Here is a 14,205-nt window from a genome sequence, read left to right as displayed (position 1 = left end):
ATCCGCTCCTGCAAAACTGCAAGGGAGCCATCAAGACATGCACAGGTTGGAATGAGTAACCCCAAGGTCTTATTCTTGTGCCCGCCTCCTCCCCTCTCCCCACTCCGTGGCTCGCGATTCTCACTTGGACCACCTGTGAATGTAGGCTATCAGCTTTTTGAGGAAAAGCCACTTCCCCTATAACAAGCCTTCTCTGTTGAAGGCACCTGCCCTCAGAGTGTTAATATGGTCTGCAGCTTTGGGGTCCTTTTGCAGTCCTCAGTGCTACCAGATGTCCAACGGACCATGACAGTAAAAAGCGGTTAAGCAGGAGTCTGCATTTCATCCTTGGCCATGGTGATCCACACACTCATAACCTCCAGCCTTGATTAATGCACCTCATTGTATCTCAGAATGGAGCCCCATACCCTGGAAAAGCTCCAACTGATACAAAACGCTGCAGCCCATCTGCTTAACAACATGGGGTACCACAAGGACATCGCCCCGGTGCTCTGCTCTCTGAACTGGCTCCCACAATGAAAACCGATTCCAGTTTAAGGTGTCTGCCCCGATATTCAAAGCCTTCCATGGGACTGGTCCTAGATACTTGATGTTTCACTGGAGAGTTGAAACTATCAGCCAGTTTGGGGAGGCTCATGGGACCAGGAAACAGACCTCTGACAGTGTCAGGAATCAGGGCCGGCAGCAAAGCCAGTCTCCTGGCAAGCTAATGAGTGAAGCTGGCCTGCAGTAGGCTACCTGATTGGCTATGCCATCTGATTGATTGAAAGAATCAGCAAACCAGCTCCTATGTGTAGCAGCAGTTCAGTGATTGCTCAAAGCGTGTGCCCCAGCTGTGATAGATCCTGCTCCTGCCCTGTCCTCAACCCCGATCCTGCTTGGCCTCACACCAAGAACCCCAGTCTCGAACCTCAGCTCCAGTTCCTGTCTTCTGACTCCAGCTCCGACCATTGGCCCTGGCACCAAGCCTCTGACTCTGATTCCCTGGCTACCATCCCCTGTTCTAACCACTAGCCATGACTCCTGTGCCAACCCCGAGGCACAACCGCCCACATCCCAGTCACAGACAGACAGGAGCTGAATTTAGACAGTTGGGCTCCCCCCTCCCAAGAGATGAGATTGATCACACCCCATTTAGAGCCAAATGCAGGACTCCTCTCTGGCCTAGCCCTCCCGCAACAAACTCTTATCTCCCAAACCGGCACTCAGAGCTGAGATCCAGTTTCCACACTAGCTCCTCTATTCCTGTCACTCACAACTTCCTCAAACAAATTCCGTTGAGCTAAAATGATCAGTGCTTGGTCTCAGCCCCAAGGTAAGCTCTTCTGGGAAGTTTAAGTAAAATTGGCTGTCTTCAAGCTTGGAAGCACTAAAAATACCAAAACCACTCTTCTAATTAAATTCCAGCTGAAATATTAGCATTTGCAGGGCTTAGAAATACCTAGCTTATTTTATAACATTATTTCAGGGGGAGAGGGGGAATCAATTCAAGCTTTAAGAAAATGGGTGTAATTTATTTTTAAGTCAGCACATTTAAATCCAGTGCTTTCTATTTCTTTTCCTAGCCTTTTGTTAAGAAAGCATTTGTTAAGTACCCCCTCAATTAAGGCTTCCTGTATTAAGTATACCTCATGCAAGCAGTCCCATATTAAGGATGTCACCATTAAGCACACCTTTGTTTCAGATGCCTCAACTAGAAACGCCTCTGCCAAAGTTATAAACTCCTCCGTTAAAGCCGCCTCAGGTAAGTCCATTTCTGCATCTGTTAAAGTTACATTGCTTTGGTGATTTACCAGCAGTGACTTGTCTCTAAGGTCTTTTAGTAATGCCAAGATTCTTACTTCTGCATTCCTTAAGCAGCCATGCGGGCTGGTTGGTCCAGGACTGTCCACGATATGTTTCTCTCCCCTTCCTCTGAAGCAGTTTGTTCTGGCAAAATTCCCATTGACTTCACTGGGGCCAAGATTTCAAGACCTGACTTTTGAGCACTTGATTTCTCAGCTTTAGCATAGCCTCCAATGCTACTTTTGGCATTTAATGATTTCCCAGCCTAGCTATTTGTTTTCTGCTGCATGACACTTCCTTCAGGCTGTCCTAGGAGCCGGTATTACATTGCTATTGTATTTCCAACAATGCCTCAGCAGGAGTGTTTTATTATTCCCTGATTCAGCTACTTCCTTTAAGCTTTGCAGTTCTAAATGTCACATGTCATTAGAAAAAATGGAAACGATAGGCATCTCATAGCATGTGTGCCACACGCTCATGTGACATTTAGGGGCAAAGTGACACAGCAGCCAGACATTCCCACAGAGAGGTTCCACAGTGGCGTGCGAATTTAAGGGAAGAGATTTCACTGTATGTTTTGCAACTTACGCATCTCAATTTTCAAACAACCACTTCCAGTAATACCTGACACTTGCGCAGTTCCTTTCAGCAGAACATGTCAAAGCTCTTTAACCAATCAGAATAAAACCAGGCCACACCCTTGCAAGAACAGTGCTGGTATCTTCATTTTACCAATGGGGTAACCGAGGGTACCTCTACACTGGAGCTGGAGGTATAGCTTCTAGTTGGGGTAGACATACCTGCGCTAGCTTTGATTGAGCTATCATACTAAATATAGCCATGGAGCCAGAGGGGCGGGATGGGCTAGCCACCCAGAGTACCTACGTAGGATCTTAGATAGGACAGTACTCAGGGTGGCTAGGCTGAGCGACTGTTTGTGCTGCCGTGTGCACACTGCTGTTTTTAGCATGCTGGATCCATCAAAGCTAGTGCATATATTTTTATCTGAGCTGGAAATTACACCTCCGGCTACAGCTCAGCTCAGAGAGACCAAGTAGTCACAAGGGCCCCTAAAACAAGGCAGCTAGAGACGGGATTAGAACGGAGGCATCCTCTGCTCTAGCTACTAGATAAACCTTTAATTAATTTGAATCTGAAGTAGCACAAAGTTGTAAACAAATGGAGGGACAATTTATGAATAGAAAGCAATGTGAATGGTTCCTTTCTTGGATGCTAAGGAACCACAGAATTAAAATGGAGATAAAGTGTGGGTAACTAATTGAGGGTAGTTCCTGCTGAGCAGTTACACTCAATAAATCTTGGTCAATACAATTGGCTTTTGATGGTCACTCTACAGAGTACAGTGTGAAATAATGGGTTCAGGTGACCATACAAACTGCTGCTGCCTCTTCCTCCTACTTAACATTTCAAAGCTTCAGCCTTTCCTCTCTGACCAGACTGTCAAAATTCTTGTCCAGGCGACTGTCATCTTCTGTCTTGACTACTGCAATCGCCTCTTCAAATCCCAGCAAATGTTAATGCCTCAGAGGAATTCACAGAGGGGCAGAGCTAGCCATGGATGGGTTTGCAGAGGGGGTAAAAGCCATCCAAGGAATAAAGGGAAAGAAATTAAGCCACTGGAGATACATACGGTCATTTTTTCAAATACAGGCACCCAGGCTGTGCATGGTAAAACACAGACACAGCAGTTACAAGCATGAACAAAGAGACAGGTAGGGGCACAAAATGAGTCACTGCAAGTACTTGTCCATTTTGCATGTGCAACTGTCTGTTTTGAACACACAGTTATCTGTTTGCAGAAGCATATTTTGTGGGTGCAACTTAGGGAGCCGCGAGGACAGTGTCCCCTGCAGTGTCAGTCGAGGTTTCAGTGCTATTTAAAAGGGGGAGAGGCCTAATTTTTTCAACACAAGGTTGTTTCTTTAGCATCACAAGGTGGCCCAAGTCACAGCACACGCAAGTCGAGACAAAGCAGAAGGGCTCTCTCCTTACCTGCCTTGAAGATCCACTCCAAGTACCCGTTCAGCTCCCGTTCGATCTGCTGCTGCCTACGGAGCTTCAGGAAGGCCCGGCGGTTCTCCACCCTCTCGCGCTCTTTGGCGAACTCGCTGCAGAGAGAGCGAACGTGTATCACACAAGGTCAAGACAGCTTAACAACTCTTCCTTTCTCCTTCAAATTTACTTTTAAAACTCTCCTTTGCCGGGATGCCTACAAAACACTTGACAATGGTTAGGTAGCAGGTGTACTGACAAATATGGTCCCTTTGTTTCCTTTTGCTTCCCTAGCGGCCTGTCTCCACCTGCCGTCTCAGGTCTTATACTCAGATTGTAAGCGTTCTGTTCTGTGTTTGTCTAGCCCAATGGGGTTCAGTCCAGGACTGAGGCGCTGAGACACTACCACAATACAAATAAATAAAACAATAATAATACTGCTGCTAACACTACGTAATAAGGTGCATGTAAACAAAAACCTCTGCTCTTCCCAGAATCACAACTTAATAAAGATCAAAATATTATCCCACAGCGGAGCTCCCTGTAGGACTAGTCCCGTCGTACAGCACGCTGAACGTGATCAGGGCACAGCCGGTCTTTTAGAATTCGGAATGGGGAGTTTTAGCCCATCTCTGAACTTTCATGGGCCTGGAAGAGGTTCACAAATGCAAGTCAAACTTGAATCAAGAGTGCTGGTAGGCACTTGGCAGTTAGGGTCAAGCATCTCACACAACCCTAGGCTGAGGATCCAGGAAGTCCCATTAGCTGCTAAAATGACATGGAAATCCATAGTCAAAACGGAACTATAAAGAGGAGTCTGCCAGAAAGTACCTGGAACACGGAGTCATCTAATGTATCCCCCAGCCAGAGCGGGAATCTCTTACACATTATATTCTAGTCTGTGTTTAAATCACCCTAGTGATGGTGTATCCACCACTTCCCTCGCGAGGCTATTCTGCAACCTAACACACATCACTGTTAGACGCTTTTCCTGATACTCACTTGCAGTTCCTTTTGCTCAGTTTCAATTCATTGATTCCCAGTAACACAGCTTTGAATTTCCCTGCCCAGTCCCTCACTCACTTTGTGGCTGATTCGGATCTCACCTGGGGGTAAATCAGGAGTGACTACTTTGAAGCCAATGGAGTTTACACTTGGGTAAAAGTGGTGTGAGGGAGATCAGAATTGGATCTTTGGTGTTGACACCTTCCAAGTACTTACAGATTATCCTCTTATCCCCCAGTTAGTCATCACTGAGCCAAGCTTGGCCAGTCCCCGCAACCTTCCAGTTAATTTTTGTTGTTCTTTTCTAGATTCCCATCCAAAGCATCCAACCCTGTTATCCAAACATGCTCTATGGTTAAAAACCAGCAAGGCTGGGGGTAGGGGATTAGAGGTGCCTGAGGCAGCTTCATGATTTTCATTTCATCTGTCAAAACTGACACTTTAGCTTAGTCTGGAGGAATTGTCTGACCCGTTTCAAAGGGACTGCAGTGAGAGCTTGATTCACAGCACAGCGCGACCGGCTACCAGTTGATATTTGCCATCAACTGTGCCGTTATCCTGCTCGTCAATCTCAATCTTATGCCTCTCCTCTCCCCTCCCACATCCAACAGCACAACTCATGACCCCATCCTTTGGGTGGAGGAGCAGCTGTGTCACTCCCGGTCTCAAGTGCCTGCCTTGGTATTCGGTGGGCATCTAGCTTGCAATTCGCAAACCTGCACGTGTCAGCAGGGATACTGATTTTCCTCTCTGTCTTTTTTTAATGTTCTGCTTTCTGGTTCAGTGCCCATCGGTCCAGGCCGTGGGACCTCCAGTCAGTTTTGATTTCTTTCAGAGAGAGGAGGAATGAGATCTGACAGCGCCGGGGCAGCGACAGTACTCGTATAAAACTGCCGTGCGTGGAGGCACAGCTGGGCTATGGTTGCTGCTATACAGTGTTGTTCCACTGCAAACGATGCAGGACTAGATTGTGCCAGATAAACACAGCCCCGAGTAGGAGGTGACGTGGTGTTGCAGAGTCCTAGGCAGAGGGCCATGAAGGACTGTGCTTAACCCCGTGCCCTGTCTGAGATTTAGAGCAGTGGGAGGCACACAAACAGCGCCCCTTCTGGGCAAGGTGCGCTGCAGTGGGCCTGTACAGAGCAGTCTTTGAGTTCTCCCGAGTGCAGGGACTATGAATGTTCTTGGCTCTTGAGTAATGCGCCTAAGATGTGGGGGGAGGTCCCTTGCACATCCCTCCCCCCCAGTCACAATCTGGGCCCAGGGAAAAGTAAACCCTGGTGGGGTTAAATATGCTCTTGGCTATTGACTAGTGGGTGTAGATCCTGCCGTGAATGAGCGTACTAGGGCACAAGACTGTCATACTGTAGCTCCTAACCAGGCTGACTGACACCCCGCTTGTAAGGTTAGCTGCAGTGACAGGCTCCAGCCAACACTGACTAGCAGAGGAAGTTGCACGTAATCAACTACCATAGATACAGTCCCTGGAGACATGTTACAGTGACCTCTGCCAGGTTCAGCCACCAATGGAAGATGTTTAATCCTAAGGTTATATGCTATAACACTGCCACATGCAAGAGCAAGACTGAATCCCAGGTCTCCTGTTCTCCAACGCTGGCTGAGTTTGGACAAGCTGTGGAGGAAGGAGCACCTCAATTCACTTCTCATTGACTCTCTGGTATGATTAAGCAGCTGCCACCCAAGCCACCTGGACTGCAGACAAGGGCACTTTGGGAAAGGTTTTTCCTGGTGGTGAAGTGTAGATGCCTGGTGGAAATAGAGGACTATGCCCGTGTATCTGCTCACAGTCACAGTGGGGAAGATTATTTTTCCCCTCCATTAAAGTTTTCAACAAAAACACACCCCGCCTCACACACATTTCCTTAAACATTTTTCTTTGGTCTTTTTGTTTGTTTGTTGGTTTGTTTTGGCACAAAACTGAAACTCAACAAATTCTCAAGTTTTCCACTTTTCGACAACTGCTTTCGACACCCCCAAAATGTTCACAAATTTCTGTTAAATCCAAAAGCCATTTTCCATTAAAAATAATGTGTTAGAAAATTTTCATCCAGCTCGAGGTGAGAGCACAGAAGGACCCAGAGACGGGGGTGGCTGGCATTAAATAAACCTTCCGATTTATTTAGCAAAATTGTTATTTTCACACCAGTGACAACCAAAAATCCCTCACAGCGTCACAGACGTGAAAGCAGGAAAGAGCTGTCCGGGCATCCCACCACACAGTAGAGCAGCTCTCAACCGATAGGACCCTTCCTTGTAGGGTGATTCCCAGCATTGTGCCCCGTTCACACAGTGGGGCTAGTTTCCACAGACTGTGGCCTTCTACGTTTCCGTGGGTGGATGCTCTGCAGCATGGTCTCATTCATACTTAGGGCAGGAGGTAGATGAAGCCCAAGAGAGTGCTCGCACCGGGGAGGCGTGAGGTGAGAAGCTAACAGCAGTGACTCACGCAGGCAGGGCTATCTAGCCTTTCACACACCAAGCTCTAACTTTAGGAGAGGAGATTTTTCCTCGCTCTTTTTCATTGTGAATTTAATGCTGCTGGTGAAGGATGCCAGACTGACAGCCCTGGAGACGGAAAGCCCTTATCTATCCACAGGACGGGCAGCAGCTTCTTCACCAAGGCACTGCAAGCTGGAGCTGGAGACAACCATCTCCAGGGATTGGAAGGCCCATAGCCTGTTCATCTCGTCTGGCATCTTTTCCAAGTGTCTCTCTTCTCTTTCTCCTACTGTTGTGCAAATGTGTTCAACGTGCTGGCACCAGAGACAGACTCAGAGTGGTTCAAGGAGATGGAACAAAATATCACAGGTGGTTTCATTGATCTATTCTTGTGAGTAAGCTGGTATGTACAAAGGGAAAAGCGCCCTCCCCCCCCCCACCCCGGGCATAAACTCCATCTAAGTCTGATGATCCAAGACAGTACCAGGTTACCAAGGTGTTGATGGAGGCAGCCATCTACATAGCCCAGTGCAGTTGGCTCTAAAACTTTCTCCCATCATACCCCACTTTTACCAAGTCAAACGACAGGATTGGGGCGAGCGGTAGTTGGAGCCTGGAGTCTTGGAATAATTTAACTCAGGTTACCTCAAATTCCCATCATCCCCTTCAGCCTCCCATCAACCTCCCTGTCCATCTATGTGCTCCCAGAAGCCAGATTGTCCCCCCACATGGTCCCTGATGGCTCCCTGCGACTTCCTCCTCCACCTCACTCTCTCCTGTCCCAGGGGCTCCCTGCTGGCTGGGCACCAGCAAAGGGGAACAGTGAGACCATGGCACCAAAGAGGTTCTCCCCACACCATAGTTCGCCATAGTGAGGCTGGGAGCCAGGAGGCCTCACTGTGGCCAACACCATACTCAACTCTTTGCTTGGATGCAAGACAATCAAACATTATAAGGACTACATGGAATATATCTGTAATAAATCACATGGAGACACCACACTCATGAACAGGGAGCAAACCCAGGACCTTCAGCATGAAAACCACTTGAGCTAAAGGAGTCACTTCTTTTGCTCAGAGTAGCAGGCTGTTCAAGTTGCTGGAGCCAGCCAGTAGGAAGAGACACAAAGGGTGGTCAACCCCCGGGTGGGTAGAAGATTAAAGTAAATCAGGGGGTAAAAAATGTCAGGATGGCCATTTTGAGGGAAATCATAGCTAAGGAAAAGAGAGACCATTAAACTAATCTAATCACCACCGGGACCAACAGGGATTATTGCCTGATGAAGGTCTTCCAAGTGGTTTATCCATGCTAGCTGTAAATATTTCAAGCAACGTGGTTTCCACGATTTCCTCTGGCAGTGACATAAACTGTGTCACAGCATCCAAACCCTTGGCTTCCTTCCATGGGTTTGCAGAGCAGGTCTCAGGGTTAGCTCTGCCACTTTAGAGCAAACCAGCTGAAATGCAAGTGTCGGACAATTTGGCCGTCATTCTTGGGTTTCCTACCAGCCTCTCTGGGTCAGCTACTCCTGACTTCCTGTGTGACCTCAGCCACGTCCTTCAACCTCCCTGAGCCTCATTTCCCCGTCAGTAGAATGGGGACATTAACATTTACCCATCTCAGATGAAAGGTGCTATGTACTGTTTATTAATAATTATTATTAAATACAATTACCATATAACTGTGCTGTACATAAATTATCAGAACACAGCTCCTAAAATAGGATGGCAGCCATAGGCTATTGAATTGAAAGCCATGCTCAGTACAAGCAGAGAGAGAGAGAAACTGAAGCACAGACCTAGCAGAAAAGCTTTATCACCATCCCATGCCCAAAAAGAGATGAGCTGGGCGCATGCAAACGCCCCTTTCGTTTGTGAAACAGAACCTAGTTCAGATGCCTAAAGCTCCATCACCTCAACTGGGAATTGACCTTCCACTGATGAAGAGTTGCACTGAATCTGCAGTGCATAGCACACAGGAAGCTAACGGCATGCAGCACTGCGTGGGAAAACATAATCCCATCCGAATGACGCCCAGCCGTATAAACACAACTGGTGAGAAGGCTATTCTTCCTTCTAGGCCTGGCAAGCCAGGCAGATGTTGCAGAGTCTGGGTTGGTCACTGGCTGAAAAGAATTATCTCGGTGGAAAAATAAAGTAGGCCGAGAGAGATGGATGAGCCCTGCGGAGGCTAAATTTGGAAGCTATTGTTACTGAATGTAGGGCAGTGCCCAAGAACAGGCTTGCTAGGGAATAGCAAGCAGTATGTTAAACAGCCTAGTCATTCAGCAGCCTAGAGAAAAGGACAGCTGACGCCTAATTCAAGCTGAAAATAAGATTTGGAATAAGGCAACTTCTTTGGTTCCCTGGGATCCAGACCCCACAGTCAGAGGAAGAGTGAGTGCAGCAGTGAATCTGTCAGCATAGCATGCGGTGGTGCCAAGCTTGCCTGAGTGGTGCCAGACAGCCGCATGCTGGTTTGCCTCATTTGGCAGGAAAATTAAAGACTGAGGAGTGGGAGGAAGGCAAGAGCTGTTCATGGGGGGGCCTGTGGGGGTGGGGGATTTTGTCAGGGGAGAGGAGAAGCGGTGCCATTTTAAGGGCTTGGGGGTGGGGGTGTCCCAAAATTCTGGTGGATCAGGGACCAACTTAGTTTTAATCCACCCTTGATGTGACCAGTGATGAAGGAACCTCAAAAGGCCCAGAGGTTTGGTGAAGATAGTTCTCCTAAATGTTATATACTTCTCAGAGTCTTCTCCAAACCTTTCAGGAAATTAAAACTGGCCTAAAAATCTCCCAAGGACCTGCTGCCTATTAATTTCATTTGGTGACCCCTAATTCTGGTATTATGAAGAGTAAATAACACTTCCTTATTTACTCTCTCCACACCAGTCATGATTTTATAGACCTCAATCATATAGAATCATAGAATATTAGGTTTGAAAGAGACCTCAGGAGGTCAACTAGTCCAATCCCCTGCTCAAAGCAGGACCAATCCCCAAGTAAATCATCCCAGCCAGGGCTTTGTCAAGCTGAGCTTAAAAACCTCTAAGGATGGAGATTCCACTACCTCCCTAGGTAACCCATTCCAGCGCTTCACCACCCTCCTAGTGAAATAGTGTTTCCTAATATCCAACTTAGACCTCCCCCACTGCAACTTGGGACCACTGCTTTTGTTCTGTCATCTGCCACCATTGAGAACCGCCAAGCTCCATCCTCTTTGGAATCCCCCTTCAGGTAGTTGAAAGCAGCTATCAAATCCCCCCCACTCTTCTCTTCTGCAGACTAAATAATCCCAGTTCCCTCAGCCTCTCCTCATAAGTCATGTGCCCCAGCCCTCTGATCATTTTCGTTGCCCTCCACTGGACTCTCTCCAATTTGTCCACATCCCTTCTGTAGTGGGGGGACCAAAACTGGATGCAATACTTAGGTGTGGCCTCACCAGTGTTGAATAGAGGGGAATAATCACTTCCCTCGATCTGCTGGCAATGCTCCCACTTATATAGCCCAATATGCCATTGGCCTTCTTGGCAACGAGGGCACACTGCTGATTCATATCCAGCTTCTCATCCACTGCAATCCCCAGGTCCTTTTCTGCAGAACTGCCGTTTAGCCAGTCGGTCCCCAGCCTGTAGCGGTGCATGGGATTCTTCCTTCCTGCACTTGTCCTTGTTGAACCTCATCACATTTCTTTTGGCCCAATCCTCCAATTTGTCTAGGTCACTCTGGACCCTATCCTTACCCTCCAGCGTATCCACCTCTCCCCCCAGCTTAGTGTCATTGCGAACTTGCTGAGGGTGCAATTAATCCCATCATCCAGATCGTTAATAAAGATGTTAAACAAAACCGGCCCCAGGGCCGACCGCTGGGGCACTCTGCTTGATACCGGCTGCAAACTAGACATCGAGCGGTTGATCACTACCTGTTGAGCCCAATGATCTAGCCAGCTTTCTATCCACCTTATAGTACCCTTAGTCCACCTTATCCCCTCTTAGCAGTCTCTTTTCCAAGCTGAAAAGTCTTATTAACCTCTCCTCATATGGAAGCTGTTCCATACCCCTAATCATTTTTGTTGCTCTTCTCCGTACCCTTTCCAATTCCAATATTTCTTTGTGGGGTGACCACATCTGCACACGGTATTCAAGATGTGGGCGTATCATGGATTTATATAGAGGCAATATTATATTTTCTGTCTTATTATCTACCACTTTCTTAATGATTCCCAATATTCTGAATCATTATATTCTAAGTGGCCATTCTTTGGCAAGGAAGGGAGCAGGGACAAAAATCTATATAGCAGAAAAGAAACAGCACAGTTTCCTTCCTTCACTAGACTGCCTGTCACCGTACTCCCAGCTGGAAATGCTTCTCCAAGGAGGGACAGGACTATGAAAACAAGAGTCAGACACCCCAAGACACCCCTTCCCCTCTCCTTGCCAGCTGTATTCTCTGCACCTGAGAAGACAAAAGGAAACAGCTGTTGGACTTTGGGGGCGGAGTTCTGACCTGAAGAGTCTGGTCAGAACCTTGCTGGAAGCAAGTGGTGAGAAATTTTGCTTGAATCTAATATAGTTTGTTCAGTTAGGCACCAGGAAACGTTTTATCTTTATTTTTCTTGTAACCATTTCTGACTTTCATGCCTAATTATCTGTACTCACGTAAAATCTCTCTTTGTAGTTAATAAACTTGTTTTACTGTTTTATCTAATCCAGAGTGTTAAAGTTGAAGTGTCTGGATAACTATTTAAAATAATAAACTGTCATATTATTCCCTTAAAGGAATCATGGACTGAATATATCTGTACTTTCCAGGAGAGGGCTGGGCAGTAGACAACACACATTCCTGGGGGAAGATCTGGGACTGGGGACATGCTCGGGTCACCCTGAAGTATAACCAAGGCTGGTGAGAGCCAGGGTGTAGCTGGCAGGCAGGAGTTACCCACAGACACTCAGGGTGTAGCTTGCATGCTGGCAGGTTGTTTGTGAGCGTCCCAGGTGGGAGCTACTACAGCAAAGCATTGTAAGGCACCCAGCGTTGCATATCGGGGTGACGCAGCCCCCCACTAGTTTGGATTGTGCCCCGGTATGTCACATAGGATCCAGCCTAGTTTGTTCTGGGGCAATGAATTACTGACGGGCCTAACCTTGGGGGTGTTCAGTCTGCTTCTCTGCTCAGGGAATGCGGTGACACTCCAACCCTTTCCCCATGGCCTGACAGTGACTGTGTCTCCATCATCAAAAGCATCCACACATAAACAGGAACACTTGGCTAGACTTGGAGGGAGCCGGTTCCTTAGACTTCTCTGGCTCATTCAGCTGCCCTGTGGGGTGGGAGAAGAGGAACGGTGGGTTTTGCTTAGCCTTCCCTTTCATCCTGTGGCCATCTTGCTTCTGATGAAGAAAGCCATTCCAGGGTGGGATGTGCCACATGTCTAAAGACAGCAGTGTCACAGCTGCATGGGTTACCAAAACCCCATAAGAACACAAAAACGGCCATCTTGAGTCAGACCAATGGTCCATCTACACAGTATCTTGTCTTCGGCCAGACTGCAGTCGGTACATCCCTCCATGGTTATCAATCCCTGCCAGCCCATGGAGTGCTTGTTCCTGAGGCTGCTCCATCTTGAACTCGGCCTCCTTTGTTGCAACATGCTGCTTCTCAGGTGGTTGTCAGCTCGTGATGCTGCATCTGCCAGCCCACCCTTTCTGCAGCAAGCTCACGTTCTCCCCTCCTGCAAATCCCAGCTACAAAGTCCTTCAAAGCTCCTGCAGCTCGTCTCACTAGGAATCCGATCTTGTTAATGTTCTTATGCTTCCCTCAGTAACCACATTAGTGTTACTATGTTTATGAGAAGCGGATCCTTGCTCCAGGGGAAGAATTTATTCTGCAGGTTCACATCTCTGCTGTGTCTTCCTGGAGCACAGTAAATCCATTGCAACATACAATCCCTCCCGGCTGCAGCAAAAAGCAGCCACTTTGTGATTCTGTTTATACAACTAAAAGACATATGGACACCAACCTTCAGTGACTCTAACCAGGGCCGGCTCCAGGGTTTTGGCCGCCCCAAGCAGCCAAACAAAACAAAACAAAAAGCCGCGATCGCGACCTGCGGTGGCAATTCGGTGGGAGGTCCTTCGCTCCGAGCGGGAGTGAGGGACCATCCGCCGAATTGCCGCCGAACAGCTGGACGTGCCGCCCCTCTCCGGAGTGACTGCCCCAAGCACCTGCTTGGTAAGCTGGTGCCTGGTGCCGGGCCCTGACTCTAACATCCATTTAATCACTGCTAACCAGCCCTAGGAGAGACAAAAAGCAATGAGTGTGCCCTAAGGGGAAAAGAAAAGAAAAGAAAAGAAAAGAAAAGAAAAGAAAAGAAGTTAGAAGACAGGGGACCAATCCTGCAAAGTGCAAAGCATTGCCAAATGCAGATGAATTTGCAAATGCAAATGGCATTCCATGCTGAGTATCTGTCAATCCCATTGACTTCTAAGGATGCTTAGGAATGGGTCCAGGAATTAAAATGGAGAGTGGTTAGGCAGCCGTGAAGAGGAGGTAGAAAAAGACAGTGAAAAAAGAGGCAGGGGATTTGAGATACAGTAGCAAAGCTCAGGCCCTGAGCAGGGTTAAACGTAGGCTTTCTTTCCTTTGATTCCTGCCTTGTTTAGCTCCAGACGGATGTATTTTCAGTGGGGAAGTGTCACTTGAAACAGGGCCAGCATCCCTTTGAACTCTTTTGGAAGCTGAATAATTCAGGTAGCCGCCCACCACCTCGCCCTGCGATGCGGCAGACCTCCGAGAGCCTGAAATGGTAGGTCAGGGAGACGGCTGCAAGAGAACAGAGACCCCCGTCGGGCCAACCTTCGCATGTCCCAGCATGCCGGCCACAGCCCGACCACCTCAAAGATGCCAACCTTTGGTATTGCTCAGAAAATCTGCTCTGTGCAAA

General features: G+C 47.8%; 1 protein-coding gene across 20 annotated transcripts in view; it reads right to left on the bottom strand.

The window, feature by feature from the left end:
* The window catches only part of CACNA1B (calcium voltage-gated channel subunit alpha1 B), a 504,183-nt gene that overhangs the window by 211,379 nt on the left and 278,599 nt on the right, over positions 1–14,205 (bottom strand). For all 20 annotated transcript variants that reach the window (XM_034793506.1, XM_034793514.1, XM_034793505.1 and 17 more), the window contains exon 8: positions 3,799–3,914. In XM_034793506.1, the coding sequence (XP_034649397.1) occupies positions 3,799–3,914 (116 nt within the window). The remainder of the gene's footprint in view (positions 1–3,798; positions 3,915–14,205) is intronic.

The sequence above is a fragment of the Trachemys scripta genome, chromosome 17, assembly GCF_013100865.1.
Source record: "Trachemys scripta elegans isolate TJP31775 chromosome 17, CAS_Tse_1.0, whole genome shotgun sequence".
Lineage (NCBI taxonomy): Eukaryota > Metazoa > Chordata > Testudines > Emydidae > Trachemys > Trachemys scripta.
The sequence above is the reverse complement of the archived record's forward strand: the minus strand, read 5'-3'. Positions and strand labels throughout refer to the sequence as shown.